Source organism: Chiloscyllium punctatum, chromosome 5 (assembly GCF_047496795.1).
Source record: "Chiloscyllium punctatum isolate Juve2018m chromosome 5, sChiPun1.3, whole genome shotgun sequence".
NCBI lineage: Eukaryota > Metazoa > Chordata > Chondrichthyes > Orectolobiformes > Hemiscylliidae > Chiloscyllium > Chiloscyllium punctatum.
In genome coordinates, this window is record NC_092743.1 from 118,991,636 (window position 1) to 119,017,976 (window position 26,341).

Sequence of the window (26,341 nt, forward strand, 5' to 3'; positions counted from 1 at the left end):
TCGATGCATGTCACTCAGGTGTGATGTGGGTGGGGGGTGGGGGTGGCGTGGCCCAGTACCTACAGGCCTCGATTCTGTTTCAGGGCCCTGTTTTACTCAGTGAGTCTGCTCCTCCGGTAAGATATTTTACTGTCACTTATTCTGAAATTCGAAAAATTCTGATATACGAAAACCAGCTGGTCCCGAGCATTTCGGATAAAGGATTGTGCATGTGTACTTGAAATTAAATTGCTAGGCAGATGCCTCAATGATAGCCTGAAGCAGCTGGAGATGGAACCAGCAGACGATGACCATTACCAGCACCACCAGTTTGACAGTGATTGCAGATGGCACCTGGTTCTGGGTTGACACAGGCTGTATGATGTCTGAAGGCAAAGGTGGAGTTAATTAATAACTTATGGGGGCCTACTCCTGGCCTTGGCTCCAGTGGAGATTTACTAGGCTTAATGAGACTTTCCTCCTGGCTTTCACTGAATTAAAAGATGAGCCGGGGAGAAGGTCAAAAACAAAAATGAAACGGATCATATTCCATGATCCAAAAGTTGGAATTTGACCAAATGACAGAAATATCTCATTCCCATGCAGCTGCTATTGACTATTTCTTGGCAGTGGACTGAGATGAAATCAATGCTGTTAGCCTTGTAAAAACAACTTTTGGATTTATTCTCACAGCAGAGTTTTGTTTTCTCTCAGAGGTCCTAGGATAGATTCCATTTCATATGAGCTCACCTATGAGCTGGGGTTCTGACTATGCAGATGACCATTGAACCTTCCTTTACAGGTCACCATTATCTCAGAAGTGGGCTTAAGAATAATAGTAGCACTCTCCATTGTGTAATTTCTGTTTGGAATTAAGTATATAGATAGCTGTTTACCTTTTGAACATGATATGGATGAGTTGGTGTTGGACTGGTGTGGACAAAGTTAAAAATCACACAACACCAGGTCATAGTCCAACAGGTTTGTTTGGAAGCACTAGCTTTCGGACCACTGCTCCTTGATGAAGGAGCAGCTCTCTGAAAGCTAGTGTTTCCAAATAAACCTGTTGGACTATAACCTGGTGTTGTGTGATTTTTAACTTCGTCTACTTTTTGAACAACAGGGAAGATGAAAGAAGGAATGTCTAAAATAAGCCCAATTTCAGATCTTGCAGCACCAAGGATTTTGCATCTTTGGATGTTTTGCTTCCTGAAGAGTACTTGGATGTCACCAAAGAGGAAACAATACAAGAGCAATCTTTGACTGATCAGCTAATTTTCCCCATTTTAATATCCTAAACGCTCTAGCTTTCTGACCTGATGGAATGGAGTTTAAAAAATTAACAGCAGAGTGAGAGAATTGCCTTAGTTACAAATGCTCAAAAGTTACAAAAAATGACCACATTGTTGGGAATTTGGTATCTTTGTGATGTCTATATTAAATACTGTAAGAGATGGGAAATGCATATTCCCTAGTGTACACACCTTTTTGGAAAGAGATTTGTAAAGATGTTAAGAATTGGGTAGAGCCAGATTTCATAATGGGGTCTGTTGTTAAACTATAAAAGAGACAATTGTACAAAAAAATTTGGGCTGTATAGTAGGAAATAATGTATGGGGCTAAATTAAATGGATCACTGCAGGGAACATTTTAGATCATCTGCATTAAATTGCAAAATATACCAAACAATATATAAATATAACATCAGAGTTCAATATAGTGAAATTCCAAATTGGAAAAGTAAATCTTCGATTAATATTTTACCCTAACTTCCTCCTTTGAAATCCAAAAGTTTTGTACATAATTTTATGATTTACTTTGGAATTGGCTGATCTAATTAAGTGTAATTAATTATCATTCACTACATTACAAACCAAAGATAAAAACAAAATGTTTTTATTATAAGCCACTAGTGAGTGTTACCTTTGGTAAAACCTACAAACTCCTTTTAGATCATGAAAACTTCTTTAAAAACTCACAGATGAAATACATGGTGATATGGCATTCCACATCATTCCAACCTCCATCGCTTACAATTTCTACACAATCCTCACCACCAAATGCATTGTTAGGTTCTCCTGGTCTCCAATGGCTGTAATCCTGGAGAGGGGTAGCGTCGGTGTACATGAATTGTCTTTCCTTTTCTAGGTCATTCACCCCAATGAACACACGAGATAAACCAGTCTTATTCACATAGGCAGCAATCAGTGTGTTTGTCTCTTCATCCTTTGGCATTGCCAGTGTTCCTCCTCGGTCTTGGCAGTGCAGAAGTGCAGCATTATAATTCTTCCCTTCTTTCACAATTAGGTAGAATTTCTCTGCTGTCTCTTTAATACCTGCAATAACTGTGGAGAATAAAGCAGAGAATTAATTTTATTTTTCAACAAGAGGCCAGCAGTTATGACTGCTTTTTTTTTGCTAAGATGCTGTAGTTGGCAAATTCACGAAGAACCAAAGGGAAGAATAAATTATTTAAGCAGCAAATTACGGTGATCTGGAAAACACTGTTTGAAAAGTTGGTGGAACGAGATTCTGGAGCAACTTTCGACCTGGTTTATTTCATTGCTGTTTGTGGTACCACTTGCACAAATTAGTTGCTGCATTTCTTCGTAATGCAACAAGGCTCATACTTCAAAAATATTTAGTGGCAGTGATTTTAAAATGTACTGTGCTGCAAAATGCTAAATAAATCCCTGTTTATTCTTTCTTCTTACCCTTATTTGAAAGACGAGATATTGTCCCCCTTAGGTTTTCAACTACAATCTTCTGACATGACAATATTTCATTAATTTACAATGATAAATATTTTGGATGAAGGATATGACCATGTATATTGCTAGTATTTCTTAATAACTGGCTAATTTGCCTCTCTCCAGGTTAGTTTCAATTGAATTGCTTGAATCGGATTTTCCACCTCTCTTCCAGAGAATGTGAAAAAGTCAGGATGCAATAAAATGATTAAATTACATCATCTTGTTAGCCTCAGAGGATTTAACCAAAAGTGTTTGTCAAACATGCTTTATCAGTTCATTTTGACTGTGACCTCTTAACATATTTTCATTTGTGCAATGCAAATCTGTGCAGGGAACAAGTTAAAACAAACAATGTTTGTTTCATGGAAGAAAATTAGGTTCCTGTGGTGGCAGAATACAGTGTATCAGAATTTGCTGCAACAATGGCACCGAGGCTATCAGCACTCAGTTATTGAGAAGTAATTTGGTGAGCAACTTCCAACGATCACGCATGCCGCTAAATGTGGAAATCAAGATGCTGCAGTCCAAGTTGCCTGCCTCATACAAAAGGTATGCTTTAGTGGTATCTGATTGAGAGGCTTGGCATTGAACAGAAGGTAAAGTTGCTTTACTTCACAGGAATTTGTCCACAGTGGTTACCCAAGAACACTAATATTCACTAAATTGGAAAGTCTAATGATGTGGTAAATCTTAATTGTTGCCATACAATCTCACTGGCACTGCAAATTTATGTATAAGAATGGAGCCTTATTCTTTCAAATTTTAATTAAGATTGGAGATTAGAATAAACTAAGATGTTTACTTTTTCTTTCTATCTCCTTTGGTGCAAGTTAGTGAAGCCTACTTGAGCGAGCTTGATGTCAGATCGGCCTGGAAAAATTGCACAAGTCTGGAAATTGTGAATTGCTTTCCAGTGAAAAAGCACACAGGGATCCCATTCGTTGTTCACCTGGTGGGCAGCATTCCTATTGCCAAAAGTAACTTCCTTCCTTATCATTCTCAATCCCATCTTTCTTTGCCTCTCTCTTTCTGCACAGGATTTCACATTGAATTAAGTATTTTAACTTACACTTCCTTGTGTTGGATGACTGTTTGTTTGCCAGGTAACACCTGTTGTTTTGGCACACCAGAGCAATTTTGGCTCCAGGAAGCTGGTGTTGGCACATTCATACTCTTGCTTTGAGCTATCCTGTGTGCCTGTATGGAACATTCAGGAGCATGCGCAAACAGCATCTGCCAGAGGTCAGTAGGATAGATGGATGATGACCCCAGTCAGTGTAGTTTTCAGAAATATGCCATCATTGCCAGTTGGAACTTAGCGCATCATTAATTCCTCCGCTCAAAGATGCATAACATTCCAGTGATGGTACTGAAGATATGTGCTCCAGAAACAGCCTTTCCCTGGCCAGGTGTTCCAGTACAGTGACAACTCTGGCATTTACTTGACCATTTGGAAAATTGCCCAGGTATGTGTTGTACAAAAAGCAGGACAAATCCAAACAGCTGATTACCACCCCAACAGCCTACCCTCGATCAACAGCAAAAGGATGGAACCATGTTGGCATTTTATTAGCAATGAGCTCATTCAGACTCAGTTTGGGTTCGATCAACTCCTGACTTCGTTATAGCCTTGGTTCAAACATGCATAAAAAAGCTAAACTCCATAGGAGAGGTGAGAGTGATTTCCCTTAATATTAAGGCTGCTTTTGAATAAGTTGAGAGCGTGTTGCTGGAAAAGCACAGAAAGTCAGGCAGCATCCGAGGAGCAGGAGAATCGATGTTTCGGGCATCTGCCCTTCATCAGGAATGAGGCTGGTGGGTCGGGGCTGAGGGATGAATGGGACGGGGCTGGGGTTGAGGGGAAGGTAGCTGAAAAAGCAATAGATGGATGAAGGTGAGGGAGAAGGTGATAGGTCAGAGGTGGGGGAGTGATGGACTGGTCCGGAGGACATTGCCGAGTTGGAGGTTTGGGACTGGGATAATGTGGTGGGAGGGGAAATGAGGAAGCTGTTGAAATCCACATTTATCCCACGTGGTTGCAGTATTCCAAGGCAAAATATGAGGCATTCCTCCTCCAGGTATCGGGTGTTAACGGTTTGGCAGTGGAGGAGGCCCAGGACCTGTATGTCCTTGATGGAGTTGGAGGGGGAGTTGAAGTGTTCAGCCACGGGGTAGTGGGGTTTGTGGGCACAGGTGTCCCAGAGGTGTTCTCTGAAATGATCCGCAAGGAGGCATCCTGCCTCCCTGATGTAGAGGAGACCAGACTGGGTGCAACAGATGCAGTAGATGGCATTGAGGTACAGGTACATTTCTGATGGATGTGGAACGATCCCTTGGGGTCTTGGACATAGGTGACGGGAGTGGTGTGGGTGAAGGGTTTGCACTTCCTGCGGTGGCAGGGAAAAGTGCCAGGAGTGGGATGTGGGCCAGTGAGGGGTGTGGACCTGATGAGGGAGTCATGGAGGGAATGGTCTTTCCGGAATGCTGATAGGAGTGAGGAGGGAAATATATCTTTGGAGGTGGCGGAGGATGATGAGGACGGGGGGGGTTCTGTCCTTCTTGCGCTGGAAGGGGTATGGTTCAAGGGCGGTGGTGCGTGAAGTAGAGGAGGGCATCGTTGACCATGTGGGAAGGGAAGTTGGGACTATGGAAGAAGGAGGCCACTTGGGACTTAGTGAGGTGCAATTGATCACCCTGAATACTGCTGAGATGGAGGAATTGGGAATAAGGGATGGCATTTTTACAGGAGGTAGCTGTGGGAGTTGGTGGGCTTGTAGTAGATGTCTGTGATTAGTCAGTCACCAGAGATAGTGATGGAGAGGTACAGGAAGGGGAGGGAGATGTCCAAGATGGTTCAGGTGAATTTGAGATCGGGGTGGAAGGTGTTGGTCGTGGGAGCATGAGGCAGCGCTGATACAGTCATTGATGTAGTGGAGGAACAGGTGGGGGTGATGCAGAAGATGGACTGTTCCATGTACCCGACAAACAGGCAGGCATGGCTGGGTCCTATGTGGGTGCCCATGGCTACCCCTTTGGTTTGGAGTAAGTGGGATGATTGGAAGGAGAAGTTGTAGAGTGTGAGGACCAGTTCAACCAGGCGGATGAGGGTGTTGGTGGAAGATTACTGGTTGGAACAACATGAGAGGAAGAAACACAGGGCTTGGAAACTTTTGTTGTGGTGGATTGATGTGTACAGGGATTGGATGTCCATGGTGACTTTGACTAAGTGTCAAGGAGCACTGTCAAAACTAGAGACCATGAGAATTGCAGAGAAATCTCTTGATGGTAATCATGGAACAGGGGATCTGCTGGCCATGAGTTCACAAATCGTGGTTGAATAAAATTCTGTTGTTGGCCCACAGCACCTCATAGATGCCCAGTCTTGATTTGCTAGATCTGTTTGAAAACTATCCCATTTCGCTTTGATAACAATGCCACACAAAACACTGGTGAACATCCTCAAGGTGAAAATGGACTTCACCTCCGCAATGACTGTGTCGTGGTCGCTCCTACTGATACTGTAATGGACAGATGCATTTACGACAAGTAGATTGAGGATGATATTAGGTATCCTTTTCACTTTTGTTGATTCCCTCAGCAACTGCTGCAGGTGCAGTCTAGCAGCTATCTCCTTCAGGATGTAGTGGTGCTACCAAACTACACTTGGTGATAGATATTGCAGTCCTCCACTCAGGATACATTCCATGCCCTTGTAATCCTCAGTGTGTCCTCCAAGTGGTGTTCAACATGGAGGACAATTGATTCATGAGCTTTGAGGTGGCAATCTGCATGAGGGTTTGTTGCTAATTTTGACATGGTGCCATGAGATTTCCTGGGGTCCAGAGTCAATTTTGAGGATGCCCAGAGCAACTCCCTCCTGACAAAATATCATTTTGTCACCATCTCTGCCATGTCTGTCCAGCTGATAGGGACAGAATATATGAGGGGATGAGATGGTGTTGTCTGGGACATTGTCTACAGGTCTGATTCCATGAGCATGACAATGTCAAGCTGTTGCTGAACTAGTCTATGTGACAGCTTTCCTAGTTTTGGCACAAGCCCCCAGGCAGCAGGGTGGCTGGCTCAGTGGTTAGCATGGCTGCCTCACAGTGACAGGGACCCGGGTTCGATCCCTGTCTTGCGTGACTGTGTGGAGTTTGCACATTCTCCTCGTGTCTACATGGGTTTCCTCTGGATGCTCCCATTTCCTCCAACAGTCCCAACATGTGCTGGTAGGTGGACTGGCCATGGTAAGTTGCCTGCAGTGTCCAGGGATATGCAGGCTGGGTGGATTAGCCATGGCAAATGCGGGGTTATGGGGATAGGGTGGGTCTGGGTGGGATGCTGTTTGGAGGGTCAGTACAGACTGGGGCTGAATGGCCTCTATATCATTATAGGCATTCTATGATATTAGTGATGAGGATGTTTCAGGTGTGCCATTGTTGTTTCTGATGCTTTGGTTGGTGCCAGGTGGTCTGTATGGTTTCATTCCCTTTATCAGACCTTATAGCAGTTAAGTATAACTAAGTGGCTTGCTAGACCAGTCCATAAGGCAGTTAAGACTCAGCCACACAGCTATGGATTTGGAGTCAGATGTGAGCAAAGCCAGGTTAGGAGGCAGATTTTCCTCCCCTAAAGGATATTAGGACAATAAATTTCAAGAGACAAACATTGTAATGTCTTACTGTATTCAAGCATAAATTTTGGTCTAATTGAAAATCTCCTCAATTAGTATTGTTCAAAAATGTAAGACAGCATACCTATTTCATGAGCAACTGCTTCAATTCAACTTAAAATTAAAATGACCTACCATTCTTCACGAAGCGCATTGTATTGTTCAAACGAGCAATGTTGATATCCATCTGTCCTACAATTTTCCGGTATCTTCCACAGTCACAAAAGCTACCTGTTAATTGACCAGAATACATATGGAAGTGACGTTGCCAGAATGAACATCCTTTGTTTATCTGATAACTGTGACTGTAGCACAAAACAATTCACTGTCTAATTATCAGGATGTCTGTGATATGGAGGAATTTTGTAGTAATACATGTATAAGAGCAGCAGAAATAGATGTCAGAGGAGTTTCAACTCTCAAGAATGAATTGACATTTTAGTTTTGGCCAATTATTGCCGGCCACTAATACACTGTAAATTTAAAATTAATATTAAAATAGAACTGAAAACTGCTTACAATAGAAGGAGAAGACTTTTAAGTTGAATACTCTGCAGTGGTTCAGAACCCAAAATTTGGCAATTTGCAGGTCCAGACTGCATTGGTGTCCAGTTTTTTACCCTTTGCATGGGAGTTAGCCATAGTTTGCTTTCACAGTAAAGTTTGCATTAATGTTCCAGATCTGCCTCATCAATAACATTCATATATTCATATTTACAGGACTATTGATTTTCATGAATGTGCAGAAATAATTGCAGTTGTACTGGATAGTAACTGAATGCTCAATTATTTTTTAGGGACAGCACCAAACAGGCATATAGCCTCTGGAATGAAATTCAGTCCCAAATTAATGAGATCTGTAGCTCCATCACCAGTTGTAATGTGGTGTCTCATGTTGTATTAAGTGTATAAAAACAGGCCTTTTGGCCCATGAAATCTGGGCAGGTCCAAATGGAAGCAGTTTCAATCCAGTTACTTGTAGTTATATATTCACTGCACCGGACTGTCAAATTGGCATGTGATTGACGACATTACTCGGGTGAGGGCAAGGGCAAGAACAAGTCAGCCCCAGCGATGCCAGAGACAGTCCAGATGCAGCCTTGAAGATGGACAAATGCTGAAGTGGGCTGGTTCAAAGATCTGCCTCAGTTCTCTGAGATCTTGTCCTGGATTTATCAAAGGTTTTAGCTCCCAGGCCTCAGACCACATCTGCTTCCCCCACTCCCCATATCTCCACTCCTCTTACATCCTCACCAGAACCCCTCCACTCCATCTTCATGGCACCCCATCCCATGCATCTTCTATGTCTTCTTGCACCTTCCATGCTCACTCACTCAGTGTGAACTATAAAATCCAACGAGCCACGCAATAGCATTGCCAAGTGTTGAAATGTGCTTAAGAAAATACCCATTTCAAAATCTGTTTTGCAAACCTGCTTCTTTAACAACTCTGTAAAAGGATCAAATTCATTATAGCATCAATACCAGAAGCTTTTTCTCATATTATAATTCTTAATCTTGTCCAATTTAATGTATGGACTTGATAAAATAGCCTGTTCTAACCTTGTAAAGATGTCAATTAATCAAACCAGACCCTCCACTTGCACCTGTGAAAACAACCTCTCTTGATCCAGTCTATGACTACATTTTGGAGCTCAGTCAAGGAGGCATCATAAGGTCATCTTGAGAAATAGATCTTTTCCAGTCAATGCAGTTCACAAAGGCAGTGGAGGGGCCAAGAGAGATTACAATAGGTGGTATCAGCATAACTGAGAAGCTGGCCCCATGTCTGCAGCCAAAATTATCAGGAGCAGCACAGAAATCTGGAAGAAAAGGTTGCCTTGTGAGTCTGCTGATGGCTTGATATGCTGATGGGAGCAGAGGTAATTGTTCAAGATTACACTGCTGTTGGCCTGAATGAGTGCCACTGTCTGGAACAATCCAGCAGAAGCAAGACTTTAAAGGAGATGTCAAAGGCTACAGTGTGGGTAAGGTGAATGGAAGATGAATAATGCATCATGGTCATGGTGGATGTCAATCCTAAATTTTGTTAGGGCACATTTCTGTGTAATAGGATGGATGTATACTTAATTGACAGAATTCAAACATAGATTTGCATGAAAATAGGATCAGTTTTGGGTTCTCATATCATATTAAGTCACGAAGGGATTACTTGCACAGTTGGTTGGATGGCTCAAGTGTGGATTGGATAAACTCCTAGAGCAGAGGGTTCAATTCCCATTCCAGATGAGGCAGCTGCCTCTTATGTCCTACCCATTGCAAAATATCACAACACTGGCTATGGTTCAGAGACTGGTCACCAAGAACATGCCTTTAGGTGGGAAACTGAAGAAGAAAACTACATTCCCAGCTTTAACCAGGTAAGGATAGAGTCATAGAGACGTGCAGCACAGAAACAGACCCTTTGGTCCAACTCGTCCATGCTGACCAGATATCCTAACCTAATCTAGTCCCATTTGCCAGCACATGGCCCATATCCCTCTCAACCCTTCCTATTGATATACCCATCCAGACGCCTTTTAAATGTTGTAATTGTACCAGCCTCCACCACTTCCTCTGGCAGCTCATTCCATACATGCACCACCCTCTGCATGAAAAAGTTGTCATTTAGGTCCCTTTTATATCTCCCCCCTCTTACCCTAAACCTATGCCCTCGAGTTCTGGACTCCCCCACACCACAGAAAAGACTCTGTCTATTTATCCTATCCATGTCTCTCATGATTTTATAAACCTCTATGAGGTCACCCCTCAGCCCTAGCCTATTCAGCCTCTCCCTAGCAACATCCTTGTAAATCTTTTCTGAACCCTTTCACATTTCACAGCATCCTTCTGATAGGAAGGAGACCAGAATTGCACGCAATACTCCAAAAGAGGCCTAACCAACGTCCTGTACAGCCACAACATGACCTCCCAACTCCTATACTCAATGCTCTGGCCAATAAAGGAAAGCATACCAAACATCATCTTCACTATCCTATCTACCTGTCACTCCACTTTCAAGGAGCAGTGAACCTGCACTCCAAGGTCGCTTTGTTCAGCTAGACTCCCTAGGACCTTACCATTAAGTGTGTAAATCCTGCTAAGATTTGCTTTCCCAAAGTGCAGCACCTCACATTTACCTAAATTAAACTCCATCTGCCACTCATCAGCCCATTGGCCCATCTGATCAAGATCCTGTTGTAATTTGAGGTAACCTTCTTTGCTGTCCACCACACCTCCAATTTTGGTGTCATCTGCAAACTTACTAACTGTACCCCCTATATTCATATCCAAATCATTTATAAAAATGATGAAAAGTAGAGGACACAGCACCAATCCTTGTGGCACTCCACTGGTCGCGGGCCTCCAGTCTGAAAAACAACCCTCCACCACCACCCTCTGTCTTCTACCTTTGAGCCAGTTCTGTATCCAAATGGCTAGTTCTCTCTATATTCCATGAGATCTAACTTTGCTAACCAGTCTCCCATGGGGAATCTTGTTGAAGGCCTTACTGAAGTCCATATAGATCATATTCACTGTTCTGCCCTCTTTGTTACTTTTTCAAAAAAACTCAATCAAGTTCATGAGACATTGGAACCTGAGGTAGGGGTTTGCAGGGAAAGCACGGTCAAGGGTATTTATGACTTTGTGAAGGGAGATGATGACAGTAGTTTTAAGCGTGAAGAAAAAGATGCCCAAGGTGAAGGAATTGTTTGAAATATCAACTAACACATGAAGTTGGGACAAAGGCAGACAAGCAGGAGGCTGGAAGACTACAGCAAGCCAGGCAGCATCAGGAGGTGGAGTAGTCAATGTTTTGGGTGTAACCCTTGAGGCAGGAAGAAAAGCTGACCTGTCACCAGTTTTATTGGGAATGGGAATCAAGGCAGTAGGAAATGAATCATGATTATGAAATCAGCAAGGGCATAGAAGGAAATAATTAGAACAAAAGAATGATGGGGATCTTTGTTAATTTTATGATTGGTCTTTGAAATAAGTGTTTGAAAAGCAGAATGGGAGGAAGACAAAAAAGTAGCGGAACAAATAGTCTCTATTTTGGCAAAGGAAACTAGACACTCAGTATGGTAGGGTGGTTTTTAGAGTCATAGAACCATAGAGATGTACAGCATAGAAACAGACCTTTCAGTTCAATTCATCCATGTCAACCAGATATCCTAAATAAATCTAGTCCCATTTGCCAGCATTTGACCCATATCCTTCTGAACCCTTCTTATTCATATACCCATTCAGGTGTCTTTTAAATGTTATAATTGTACCAGCATCCACCACTTCCTCTAGTAGCTCATTCCTCACATGCATCACCCTCTGTGTGAAAATGATGCCCTGTAGGTCCCTTTTAAATCATTCCCCTCTCACCATAAACGTATGCCGTCTAGTTGTGGACTCCCCCCACCATGGGGAAAAAAAACCTAGTCTGATCACCCTAGCCTCACCCTCTGATGCTGCAGGGAAAATATCCCCAGTCCATTCAGCCTCTCTCTGTAGTTCAAATCCTCCAACTCTAGCAATATCCTTGTAAGGCTTTTCTAAACCTTTTCAGGTTTCACAACATGCAGTATTCCAAAAGTGGCCAAATTGGATGTTCTGTACAGCCGCAACATGGCCTCCCAACTCCTATACTCAATACACTAGCCATTGAAGGCAAGCATACCAAACGCCTTCTTCATTATCCTATCTACCTGTGACGTCACTTGCAAGGAAGAATGAACCTGAATTCCAAGATGTCTTTATGCAGCAACACTCCACAGGAAATTACCATTAAGTGTATAAGTCCTGCCCTGATTTGCCTTTCCAAAATACGGTACATCACCTTTGTCTAAATTAAACTCCATCTGCCATTCCTTAGCCCATTGGCCCTTCTGATCAAGATCCCCTTGTACTCTGAGGTAACCTTCTTCGCTGTCCACTACACCTCCAATTTTGGTGTCATCTGCAAGCTTATTAACTTTACCTCCTTTGTTCACATCCAAATCATTTGTATAAATGACAAAAAGTAGTGGACCCAGCACTGATCCCGTGGCACACTGATGGCCCCAGGCCTCCAGTCTGAAAAGCAACCCTCCACCACCACCCTCTGTCTTCTACCTTTGAGCCAATTCTGTATTCAAATGGCTAGTTCTCCCGGTATTCCAAGTGATCTAACATTGCTAACCAGTCTATCATGGAGAACCTTGTCAAATGCCTTACTGAAGTCCATATAGATCACATCCACCTCTCTGCCTAATCAATCCTCTTTATTCCTTCTTCAGAAAACTCAATTAAGTTTGTGTAACACAATTTCCCACGCACAAAGCCATGATGACTATCCCTAATCAGTCTGTGCTTTTCCAAATACATGTAAATCCTGTCCCTCAGGATTTACTCCTGTCCCTCAGGATTTACTCTGACAACTTGCCCATCAAAGTGTCAGCCTCACCGGTCTATGGTTCATTGTCTTTTTCTTATCACCTTCCTTTAATAGTGGCCTCATGTTTGCCAACCTCCAGTCTTCCAGCACCTGACCTGTGGCTATCGATGATACATGTATCTCAGCAAAGGGCCCAGCAATCACTTCCCTATCTTCCTTCAGGTTCTGGGTATTTATCCACCTTTATGTTTTTTAAGACATCCAACACCTCTTCCCTGTGTAGTGTGGACACATTTCAAAAACACTTTAATGGAGCAATACAAAAGGAATATTATTTGGCTCACTTTGTTGGTTGTGTTAGTGCACCTAATGCCAAAAGTTGGAAAGCATTTTATCTCCAGCATGAACAATTCTAAACTTTATTAACAAAATGGTCATCAAATAAATTACAGTCACCTATCCATTATAACTCCTAATAATTATAGAGTCATAGAGATGTACAGCACAGAAACAGACCCTTCGGTCCAACTTGTCCATGCTGACCAGATATCCCAACCCAATGTAGTTCCACCTGCCAGCACACGACCCATATCCCTCCAAACCCTCTCTATCCATATACTCATCCAAATGCCTTTTAAATGTTGCAATTGTACTAGCCTCTGTGGACTTTTGTGGGTTTTGTTTGGGATTATTACATTTACATTCAATTGTGTACCATCACTGAATCCCCCACTATCACCATTTTGGTGGTTACCAATGACCAGAAGCTCAATTGCACTCACCAAATAAATACAGTGGGTACAAGAGCAGATCAAAAGCTAGAAATGACTCTAGAAAGTCTGTCCACATCTACAAAGTGCAAGTCAGGAGTGTGCTGGGCACTCCCCACCTACCAACAACACTCAAAAGCTTGCCACCTCCCAGGACAAAGCAGCCCACTTGATTGGCACCACATTCACAAACATCCACTCCTTTCACCACTGACGCTCAGTAAGAGCAGTTATGTACTATCTACAAGATGCACTGCAGAAAACTGGTAGATAGCACCTTTCAAACTCACAACCAATTACATCTAGAAAGACAAGGGCAGTGAGTACAACCATCATCTGCAAGTTCCCCTTGAAGCCACACACCATCCTGACTTGAAAATATATTGCTGTTCCTTCACTGTTGCTGAGTCAAAATTCTGGAATTCCCTCCCTAATGGCATTGTGGGTCTACGTATAGCACATGGACTGCAGTGGTCAGGAAAGCAGCTCATCACCAGTTTCTCAAGTGCATTTAGGAACCGGCAATAAATGCCTCTGTCCACCCCACCTCCAGCTGCCAGTGATGCCCACATCCCACAACTGAATAAAAAAACATATATTTTAGAAATCAGAAACAATACCTGATTCACCTTTCAACCCAGGTGGTCCTGGGTAACCTTTATTTCCTTTATCACCTAAATTATAATAAAAAATGAGTTAGAATAGATGAGTTCACAGATAGAAGACTACTTATTACCACTTATACAGTATTATAACATTTTAAAATGAAAATATAATTAGAGGTTTTTGTAGGGAATAGTCATGCTTAATTTTTGTCAAATCGAAGTTACATGTACATGACAATGGTGTATTGCAATGTGATTTGCATACAATAATTGCAAGACATGTTCATAAATGAACAAAAGTAGATGTGACAAATAATCTTTTATGTTAATGGTTGTATCAATCCATTATCTGGAAAATACCATCCAACAAATATTTTTACTTATATCTGACTGTTTATTCAAAAAAATTCAAAATTAATATTTGGATAATTCAGGTTTGAACAGCAATTTTGACAACATTTATCAGCAAGTTTATTTTATAAAGGCAGTCACTTGCCACACAATGTGTTGGAGGTTAAAAAGTCATTCAACATGTACAATAATTATCAGTTTTAAGAAATGTATTCCATTGCCTGCAACCAGTATAACATGCTTGAAACTACTTGTTCACAAATTACAGCTATTACATCCAACCGGTGGGATAAATACACTACAGTGCAAAAATATGTTCATCATGCAAGAACTGTAGCTCTGTATCAGCTATTTATAAGATTTTTATACTGTACCAGAATTATAATGTGCTGATCTCCTTGCTGAAAATACTGGAGTTCCATTAACTGTTGCATCTATAAAGTTTACTACCTGAATTTATGAATGCCTCGTTATTACTAGAATGTTTTCTGTGCCTCTGGCACTGACATATTAATTTTATTTGATGGTAAGGCACTATTTTGCACCAAAGATAAGGGGCTGGATTTTCTTCTGATAATCTCTTTATTTACAATTGTTGAAGCAGAGGTGCTGCTTTGGTATGCCCAGTAATTCTCTGGTCCAGCAATGGTGTGGTGTTGTGGGAAATGGTTTGTTTCTGCACCTGCAGATTGAATCTAAATCAAAAGAGAGGAACTGAACCGTTTTCACAAAAATCACAGAAGTCATTTTCATCCTGAGGCACAGGAAGAATTGTGAATTGTTTTTCTCCATTTATTTAGATGTAAAATCGACTTCTATCAATTAGATTGACTGAGATATGTGCAAATATTTTATCCAATAAATGTGGAAATAAACATGATGAAATGCAACACATGCACTTAAACCTAAGATTAAATAAAATACTGGTATCACTTTTACTGAATGTAAGTTAATATAGTTTCTAATTCCCTTCTTTCACTGTCGCTTTTTTATCTGTCCTTGCTTCTTATGGGCTTGCCTCCACTGGATTGGTGCTTGTAGCAAAGTACTACAGTGGTTTGTCCTTTTCTTCTTCTGGATGACTGATCAGGAAACTCATCCACTCTTATCACCTGCCATCAAGCTGTTTGGAAGGACTTACAGATTGATGACCAGCTTGTTTGCCCATTGTTATATATGCACTTTCTGTGGCTCAAATGTCCTGGTGTGGTACTTGAACCTGGATCTTTTGGGCATTGGGACACTACTATTGCACCAAAAGACAACCCTTTTTTCTCACTAATACACAAAATATACACAAAAAACAAGAATATGAAGCAAAGTTTGTGTCGCTCGAGAATGTTCACACTTCACTAAAGAAACCGAGAACAAACTCATTATTACATAATATGGAATTAATAAATGCATTGTTCCTTAACTGAATGAATGTGAATAAATTACTTAAATGTTCAATAGGACTTTTATTCCATTATATTTTATTCTAAACATTATTGTATGCTAAATGAGAGATAGTTAGTTCTCAATTATTTTTGTTTATTCTTCAATAACATTCCGTAATATAATCAACTGCCTGAGACAGAAAATATGTAATTATAACTAAACATTGCAACTTCAAAGTTCTTACACTATTCAAATTTCAGACTTACCCTTTAAACCAACTGGACCTATTTTACCCCTACGTCCAACTTCTCCATTCTGACCAGGTTCACCAATCATTCCTTAGTAAAAGTAAAGCTTCAGGTTAGTTTGTTAATTTATTGCATTGCAGCATAGCTATTGACAAAAATGGCAGAATAGTAGTTCACTGTATACTTTATGCAATTAATTAAATTAGAATATGTATATTTCTGAGCAGCAAAAGGAATGGAAAGAAGAATTTTTCGGGTTTGTTTTAAATGACAATGATCTTAAATTTAAAAATTGATTCAATGCAATTAATGCCAATATTTTCGGAAGAGCTGAATGTTTCTGTATAGTATACAAAGCTAGATTGCTAAGCTTTTCATGGTCAACTCAATTCATCCTTAAAATATATGCAGATGCATCAAGTATAATTAAAATGATCATGGACAATGTAGGGCTCCTTAAATGCATTTCATTAGGTACAGTTTAAATCTAACAGAGATTAAAATTTATTCTTTCACAGGATGTGTGCATTGCTGACAGGACTAGAATTTGCTGCCTGTCCATAATTGTCATTAGTTTGCCAGGACATTTCAAAGTTAACTTTGCTGGTACATGGAGAATCACATATAGGCTAGACTGGGTATGAATGACAAATGTCCTCCCGAAAAGACATTTATGCTAAGATTTTTACCAGTGAGAAAATGTAATTTTACATTATGTTTGGGAAAAATTGAAGGGTATAATTTTATAAGTACACAGTTAAATGTCAGGGCTGGATTAATCACTCGATTTGTCCTCCATTATATTTTATTCCCTATTGATGTAAAATAGCATTAACTGGGTGTAAAACAGGTGACTGGTCTAATAGTCAATAACCAGTCAGTTATTCACCATATTTGTGAAGTTAAAGTGGTCTCCTGTAATTCAATCCCACAAATACATCTGTGTGTGTGTGTGCGCGCGTACATACGCGCGCTGGCGGGATAGGGTGCTGAAGTGGAGGTATCCATGTCAGGGTTTGGGACACAACAGTTTTTAACTCCACAGACCCCATTTACATTATCCAGCTGACTCTCTGCAGGAATTATGTCCCTACCTATTACAAGAGTGAAAAGTTGAGAGGAACTCAGAGTGTTAGGACCAACAAATACAATTCTTACAAAGAAAGAAATGTCTCAACTCTAAGAGTAAAACAGCTGTAGAAAAATACAAAGAATACAAACTAGTGCAAACAAAATGTTTGCAGAAGGAAGACAATGAACAAAGATGCCAACTTCCCATTGCATTCCCCAAAACTGAAGTAGAAGTAGGTAGTTGCACTTAGTGGCACAATAGATAAAACAATACATTAGGTGGAGTCATTTATCGTAATCTCATACAAGAGGAATACCCAAATCATGGAAAATTACCAAATGATACATTTATTTTTAGAGTCTGATTAGCTGTGATTAAACTTCACACACTGAACATAATTTTGTTCTATTGTTATAACATTACATAGTTAAATGTGGAGTAGGGACCAACAGAAGATCAGCCATGGTCATGTTAATGGCAGAGCAGGCTTGAAGGGTTGAATGCCCACTTCTAATTCCTATGCTGATATAATCTTCAGTAGAGTCAGCCAGACCCATGAATTTTACCACTGTTGTAATAGTAGAACAAAGGCCAACAAATGCTGAGACATACTTTAATGCTAACTGTGATGATGATAATTTGAACTGTGCTGATTATTAGTACATATCTAAATGCTTTACGTAATCCTCAAAATTTTCCAATCACTATTAATTGTATTACCCTAGATATCATTAGATAAGATAGCATTAGTTAATGAATCTCTGTGTGGAATTTAATACCCTCGCCCAAGGATGGGGTTCCAATAACAGAATCATTTGGACACATGGTGGGAAGGTGGTGGATGGGGAGCCCCTTGTCTTCCTGCATAGCCCCCATGCTGCTATCCCACCCCAATCTCCCTCATCTGTGGTGTAACTCCCTCACTGATCCTGAGCTTCTCGTTGGTACATTGCTGGCAGGTACTGCTACTGTCATTGACACTTTCTGCACTGGATAATTGCTGGTTTCTGATTGACTGGCACTTCTTCAGGAGGTTGCTGGGGGGCAGGTATAGGATTCATTCAGGAGGTCTGCCATTGAGCCACTCAATTTGGTGGGCTTGCCCAAAGGAGATGATATATGACTCTGACTGAATCACCAGCCAGCGAACAATATTCCTCTCACCAAGATTAAATACCACCCTCTGTGTACCACCCTCTGTCTTTTCGCAGCAGAGAGCGGCGGGAGCTGGGCGGAAGTTCAGACGGAGCGCAAAGCTGGTCGGGTAGGTAAGTGATTGTTATATAAAGAACTTACCTCGACGCCAACGGTCTTTTCGCAGCAGAGAGCGGCGGGAGCTGGGCGGAAGTTCAGACGGAGCGCAAAGCTGGTCGGGTAGGTAAGTGATTGTTATATAAAGAACTTACCTCGACGCCAACGGTCTTTTCGCAGCAGAGAGCGGCGGGAGCTGGGCGGAAGTTCAGACGGAGCGCAAAGCTGGTCGGGTAGGTAAGTGATTGTTATATAAAGAACTTACCTCGACGCCAACGGTCTTTTCGCAGCAGAGAGCGGCGGGAGCTGGGCGGAAGTTCAGACGGAGCGCAAAGCTGGTCGGGTAGGTAAGTGATTGTTATATAAAGAACTTACCTCGACGCCAACGGTCTTTTCGCAGCAGAGAGCGGCGGGAGCTGGGCGGAAGTTCAGACGGAGCGCAAAGCTGGTCGGGTAGGTAAGTGATTGTTATATAAAGAACTTACCTCGACGCCAACGGTCTTTTCGCAGCAGAGAGCGGCGGGAGCTGGGCGGAAGTTCAGACGGAGCGCAAAGCTGGTCGGGTAGGTAAGTGATTGTTATTAGAGTGGGTGTGTTCTAAACCCCAGGTCCTACAAAGTAGGGTCTCCCTCCCTCCCTCCTCCTCTAACCTTAATTAAGAGTCCACAGAGTTGCCATAGGAAGACGGTCTAAGGAAGTTTAGATCGAAGAGTGAGGCTTCAGCTCAGGAATCTTGATAAAGAGGTTGAGTAAAGAGAATACGCCACAGTTGAAGAGGGTGAAGACATGACTGCTCAGCTGGTTCAGTGCGCTACGTGTTTGATGTGGCAAGTCAACGACTCTGGTGTGTCTGGCTCGTATATGTGTGGAAAGTGTACGCACATTCAGCAATTGACCGAGCATATTGCAGCACTGACGAAAGAACTCGAAGACCTTAGGCTCATCCGAGAGAACGAGATCTTTCTGGACAAGACCTTCAGTGATGTTATTACACCAATCATGCCAGAAGAGAGCAGAAGAGTGCAGACGATGAGGAAGGCAGAGAGGAGACAGGTGCAAGAGACGCCGGGAGAAGTACCTGTCAGGAACAAGTTGAAGCTTTTGGAAACAGTAGAGTCTGATGACACTACCAGTTTGCAAGGCGGCCATGTTTGTCAATCAAAAGTTGCCGCAGAAGCAGAGCGGAAGAGTCGGACATCACATAGAGCCGTGGTAATAGGGGACTCCATCGTGAGAGGAACTGACCGGGGTTTTTGTGGCAGCAGACGGGATTTAAGGATGGTGTGTTGCTTTCCTGGTGCTAGAGTGAAAGACATCGCGGACAGAGTGCAGGACATCCTCAAGGACGAGGGTGAAGAGCCCGAGGTGGTGGTACACGTCGGCACAAATGATGTCGGGAAGAAGAGGAGGAACATACTACAGCGAGACTTCGCAGAACTAGGAAGAAGGCTAAAAAGCAGGACGTCCAAGGTGGTTATCTCCAGTTTGCTTCCAGTTCCTCGGGCTAGTGTGGCCAGAAACCGGGAGATAATGGACTTGAACGTGTGGTTGGGGAACTGGTGCAGGAAGCAAGGTTTCAAGTTCTTGGATCACTGGGGAATATTTTATGATAACCATAAATTCTACAAGAGAGATGGCTTGCACCTTAATAGAACAGGGATCGGCATTCTGGCAGGCAGGTTTTCTGCTGCAACACCGCTACATTTAAACTAAGTAGCGGGGGGGAGGGGACAAGCTGGATGTTTAAAAAGGAAATTGAAGGGGTAGTTAGAACAAGAGAAGTCAAGAAAGACAACTGTATCAAGGAGGCAGAAAACTGGAAAAGGCATCATGCTGTAAAGTTGAGTGAAATAAGGGTTGAGGGGAGGGGTGAGAGCAGTAACAAATTAAAAATTCTATATATGAATGCACGAAGCATTAGACACAAGGTGGATGAGCTTGAGGCTCTTTTGGAAATTGGCAGATACGATATTGTGGGGATAACTGAGACGTGGCTTCATGGGGACAGGGCCTGGGAAATGAATATTCAAGGCTACACGTGCTATCGTAAGGATAGACTGACGGGCAGAGGGGGTGGGGTGGCCTTGTTGGTAAGGGAGGATATTCAGTCCCTTGCGCGGGCGGACCTAGAGTCAGGGGATGTAGAGTCAGTGTGGATAGAGCTTCGAAACACTAAGGGTAAAAAGACCCTCATGGGAGTCATCTACAGGCCCCCAAACAGTAGTCTGGATGTTGGAGGTAAGTTGAATCAGGAGCTGAAATTGGCTTGTCGCAAAGATGTTACTACAGTTGTTATGGGGGATTTTAACATGCAGGTAGACTGGGTGAATCAGGATGGTATCGGGCCTCAAGAAAGAGACTTTGTGGAGTGCCTCAGAGATGGATTTTTAGAGCAGCTGGTGCTGGAGCCGACCAGGGATAAGGCGATTCTGGATCTGGTATTGTGTAACGAACCAGAATTGGTCAGTGACCTCGAAGTGAAGGAGCCATTGGGAAGTAGTGACCATAATACAATAAGCTTCAATCTGCAATTTGAGAGGGAGTGGGTACAATCTGAAGTGACAATATTTCAGTTGAATAAAGGGAAATATGGAGCTATGAGGGAGCAACTGGCCAAAGTTCAATGGTTTAATACCTTAACAGGGAAGACCGTGGAGGAACAATGGCGGATATTTCTGTGTATAATGCAGAAGATGCAGGATCAGTTCATTCCTAAAAGGAAGAAAGATCCCAGGAGGAGACATGGGCGGCCGTGGCTGACAAGGGAAGTAAAGAAACATATAAGGTTAAAAGAGAAAAAGTATAACTTAGCGAAGATAAGTGGGAAAACGGAGGACTGGGAAGCTTTTAAAGAACAACAGAGGATTAGTAAGAAGGAAATACGCAGAGAAAAAATGAGGTACGAAGGTAAACTGGCCAAGAATATAAAGGAGGATAGTAAAAGCTTTTTTAGGTATGTCCAAGGCAAAAAAATGGTTAGGACAAAAATTGGGCCCTTGAAGACAGAAGCAGGGGAATATATTACTGGGAACGAAGAAATGGCAGAGGAATTAAATGGGTACTTCAGATCTGTGTTCACTGGGGAAGACACAAGCAATCTCCCTGAGGTAACAGTGGCTGAAGGACCTGAACTTAAGGGAATTTCTATTTGCCAGGATTTGGTGTTGGAGAGACTGTTAGGTCTGAAGGTTGATAAGTCTCCGGGACCTGATGGCCTGCATCCCAGGGTACTGAAGGAGGTGGCTCGGGAAATCGTGGATGCGCTGGTGATTATTTTCCAGAGTTCAATAGAATCGGGGTTGGTTCCTGAGGATTGGAGGGCGGCTAATGTTGTGCCACTTTTTAAGAAGGGTGGGCGGGAGAAAGCAGGAAATTATAGACCAGTTAGTCTGACCTCAGTGGTGGGAAAGATGCTGGAGTCTATTATAAAGGATGAAATTACGGCACATCTGGATAATAGTAACAGGATAGGACAGAGTCAGCATGGATTTATGAAGGGGAAATCATGCTTGACTAATCTTCTTGAATTTTTTGAGGATGTAACTCAGAAGATGGACGAGGGAGATCCAGTGGATGTACTGTACCTGGACTTTCAGAAAGCTTTTGATAAAGTCCCACACAAGAGGTTAGTGAGTAAAATTAGGGCGCACGGGATTGGGGGCAAAGTACTAGATTGGATAGAGAATTGGTTGGCTAATAGGAAACAAAGGGTAGTGATTAACGGCTCCATTTCGAAATGGCAGGCAGTGACCAGTGGGGTACCGCAGGGATCCGTGCTGGGACCGCAGCTTTTTACAATATATGTAAATGATATAGAAGATGGTATCAGCAATAACATTAGCAAATTTGCTGATGACACAAAGCTAGGTGGTAGGGTGAAATGTGATGAGGATGTTAGGGGATTACAGGGTGACCTGGACAAGTTAGGTGAGTGGGCAGATGCATGGCAGATGCAGTTTAATGTGGATAAATGTCTGGTTATCCACTTTGGTGGCAAGAACAGGAAGGCAGATTACTACCTCGATGGTATCAAATTAGGTAAAGGGGCTGTTCAGAGAGATCTGGGTGTTCTTGTCCACCAGTCAATGAAGGCAAGCATGCAGGTACAGCAGGTCGTGAAGAAGGCTAATAGCATGCTGGCCTTCATAACAAGAGGGATTGAGTATAGAAGCAAAGAGGTGCTTCTGCAGCTGTACAGGGCCCTGGTGAGACCACACGTGGAGTACTGTGTACAGTTCTGGTCTCCAAATTTGAGGAAAGACATTCTGGCTATTGAGGGAGTGCAGCGTAGGTTCACGAGGTCAATTCCTGGAATGGCAGGATTGCCTTACACGGAAAGACTGAAGCGACTGGGCTTGTATACCCTTGAGTTTAGAAGACTGAGAGGGGATCTGATTGAAACGTATAGGCTTATGAAAGGACTGGACACTCTGGCAGGAGGGAACATATTTCCGTTGATGGGGGAGTGCCGAACCAGAGGACACAACTTAAAAATACGGGGTAGACCATTTAGGACAGAGATGAGGAGAAACTACTTCACCCAGAGAGTGGTGGCTGTGTGGAATGCTCTGCCCCAGAGGGCAGTGGAGGCCCAGTCTCTGGATTCTTTTAAGAAAGAATTGGATAGAGCTCTTAAAGATAGTGGAGTCAAGGGGTATGGAGATAAGGCTGGAACAGGATACTGATTAGGAATGATCAGCCATGATCATATTGAATGGCGGTGCAGGCTCGAAGGGCAGAATGGCCTACTCCTGCATCTATTGTCTATTGTCTATTGTGTCTAACCTCATCTTTGATTACTCTGGCAAGCAATTAAATGTTCATTGCAATTTACTCAATATTTTTCTTTTTTGCAATCACGGCACTTTTTTGGAATTTATTACTCATCCCTAATGTTACTTGTGGCGAACAGCTACAGTCGTGCAGTAGAAGTGCTCCCTTCATGCTGTGAGGTAAAGATTTCAAGACATTTGACCCAGTGACGCTGAAAAGAAAGGGATATGTTTTCATGGCAGGGTAGTGTGTAACCTGGAAAGGAATTTGGAGGTGGTGGTATTCAAGTGTGACCTTCTAGATGGTAAATTTCATGTATCTGGCTGACTGCTGAGGAACATAGGGACATACAATCAGAGGAATTCGGAGGGGCAGTAGGCAATTCAGCCCTTCGAACCTGCTCCACCACTTAACATGATCATGGCTGATCTTATCCTGGTCTCAATCCCACTTTCCTGCCTGTTCCCATTGCCCTTTATCCCACTTTTTGTCAGAAACCTATCTTTCTTTCTTGAATCTGTTGTTTGATTCTGACTCCATTGCACTCTTGGGCAGTGAGTTCCACAGATTCACTACCGTCTGAGAGAAATAGTTTCTCCTCATCTTAGTTTTGAACCATCTTGTCTCGCTATATCTACGACCTCTTGTTCAAGACTGTCCCACAAAAAGCAACATCTGTTCCATGGAGAAAGTGAGGACTTGCAGCTGCTGGAGATCAGACTCGAGAGTGTGGTGCTAGAAAAGCACAGCAGGATCAGGCAGCATCCGAGGAGCAGGAGAATTGACATGAAGGCCTTTGCTCGAAACTTCGATTCTCCTGCTCCTCGGATGCTGCCTGGCCTGCTGTGCTTTTCCAGCACCACACTCTTGACCAACATCTGTTCCACGTCGACCTTATCAATCATCTTTTATACACCGCATTTTATACACCGCAAACAGATCTCCTTCATCCTTCTGTACTCCAGAGCTATTCAAGCCCAAGCTATTCAACTGCTCATTGTTCAACAACCCTTCCCTCCCTGGAAACAAACTGGTGAACCTCCTCTGCACTGTCTCCAATGACACATCATCCTTCCTCAAGTCAGGAGACCAGAACTGGACACAATATTGCAGATGTAGGTGCCACCAATGTTTTAGATAATTGTAACAAGATGTTTTTACTTTTATAACCCAGTCCTTTGTAATAAATGCCAGGAGTTCATTTGCCTTTCTTATTGTGTGCTGCACCTGTATATCCACTTCCTGTGATTCATGCACAGTGATGCCCAAATCCCTCTGCACTGATGCACTTTGAATCTACTTCCCATTTAAATAATAATTTCCCCCTTTGCCTTACCGGCCAAAATGGACAACCTCACACTTATCCACATTAAACGCCATCTGCCAGATTCCGGCTCACTCTCCTAGCCTATCAACATCCATCTGTGAACTCTTTATCTCCTCATCACAGCCTGCTTTCTCACCTGTTTTAGTATCATGAAGAATCATTTGGTGAGTTGCTGCAGTGCATAATGCAGATGGTTGTGGAGGGAGTCAAGGTTACATGGGCTAGATGGGGTTCAAATAACAGAATCATTTGTTCTGAGTATTGCTGCATTAAACCGAGCAAGTTGGAGAGTTTCCCATAAGCTGAACTACTCAAAGAGACACTGTGTAGATGACAGTGAATAATGTGAAAGTGGAGTAGAGGAAATAACTGTATGTTTCTCAACATACATGGCTGTACCCCACTTTCCAGGTGACTTACTAGACCTCAGGCTGCAATATGCAAGAGTCTGTAGGGTTATCCCTTTCTCTACCCAATTACACAAAGAAGCCTGCTCACAAGAACAACATGATGTGGCTGGAGATTGTGAAGGAAATTTGCAGCAAGAGTGTGGTACCACATTCCTGTATTCAGTACCTGAATGGATCTAATCGGGACAGGAAAAGTGAATGGGGGAGGCAATGACTCGTGGCATTATGGCCAGACTATTAATCCAGAAATTCAGCTAATGTTCTGGAGCCCAGGTTCATATCCCGCCATGGCAGATGGTTGAATTTGAATTCAATAAAACATATGTAGAATTAGGAACCAAAAACAAAACCAGAAATTGCTGGCAGAGCTCAGTAGGTTTGGTAGCAGCTGTAGAGAGAAATCAGAGTTAATGTTTCAGGTCCAGTGACCCTTCTTCAGAGCAGTTCTTCAGCCAGAAGTGTTGAGTGGATGATTCATCTTGGCTTCCTACAGTGGTCTTCAGCTTCATTGATAACAGTTTTTAGAAAATACAACTTGCTCCCAATGATTTCGAGAAACAACTGAAGGCACGGGATACTGCAAAGGACCTGACAACTTTGCAATAAAAATACGAAAGATTTATGTTCCAGAATTTGCTGTCTTCCTAGCCAAACTATTTCAATAGAGCCACAACACTGGCATCCATCTGGCAATGTAGAAGTTTGCCCAGATATGTCCTGTGCACAAAAAGCAGGACATATGCAACCTGGCCAATTACTATGCCATCAGTCTACTCTCCGCCATCAGTTAAGTGATTGAAAATGTTACTGGCAGTACAATCAAGCAACACTTGCTTACTATTAATCTATTCAGTGATGCCTAGTTTGGGTTACGCCAAGGCTAATCAATTCTTGATTTCATTTACATCTTTGGTTTGAACATAGAGCTGAACTCCAGAGGGGAGATGAGAGTGACCAAACTTGATATCAAGACTGTATTTGACCAAATGGACATCAAGGGTGAAACTTGGCTGGTTGGAGTCATACCTGCTACAAAGGAAGGTCATCATAGTTGTGGAAGGCCAATCATCTCAGCTCCAGGACATGTCTGCAGGAGTTCCTCGGGGTTCTAAACTATACCCAATCATTTTCAACTGTTTCATCAATGACCTTCTCTCCATCAGTAGATGGGGATTTTCATCAATGTTCAGTACCATTCACGGCTCCTCAGTCCACGTCCAAATGAAAGATCTGGACAAAATTCAGCTGAGGCTGACAAGTAGCAAGTACATTTGTGCCACATAAGTACCAGACAATGACCATTTCCAACAAGAGAGAATCTACCCATCACTCCTTAACATTCAATAGCATTATCATAACTGAAGCATCCATTATCAATAT

At 42.5% G+C, this 26,341-nt stretch overlaps 1 protein-coding gene across 3 annotated transcripts in view; it reads right to left on the reverse strand.

The window, feature by feature from the left end:
- Window positions 1-1,045: 1,045 nt before the first annotated feature.
- colec10 (collectin sub-family member 10 (C-type lectin)) overlaps window positions 1,046-26,341 on the reverse strand; it is a 240,100-nt gene continuing 214,804 nt past the window's right edge. For all 3 annotated transcript variants that reach the window (XM_072571217.1, XM_072571218.1, XM_072571216.1), the window contains 4 exons: window positions 16,147-16,218; window positions 14,165-14,218; window positions 7,543-7,638; window positions 1,046-2,324 (listed from right to left, as the gene is read on the reverse strand). In XM_072571217.1, the coding sequence (XP_072427318.1) occupies window positions 1,933-2,324; window positions 7,543-7,638; window positions 14,165-14,218; window positions 16,147-16,218 (614 nt within the window). In that variant the 3' untranslated portion in view covers window positions 1,046-1,932. The remainder of the gene's footprint in view (window positions 2,325-7,542; window positions 7,639-14,164; window positions 14,219-16,146; window positions 16,219-26,341) is intronic.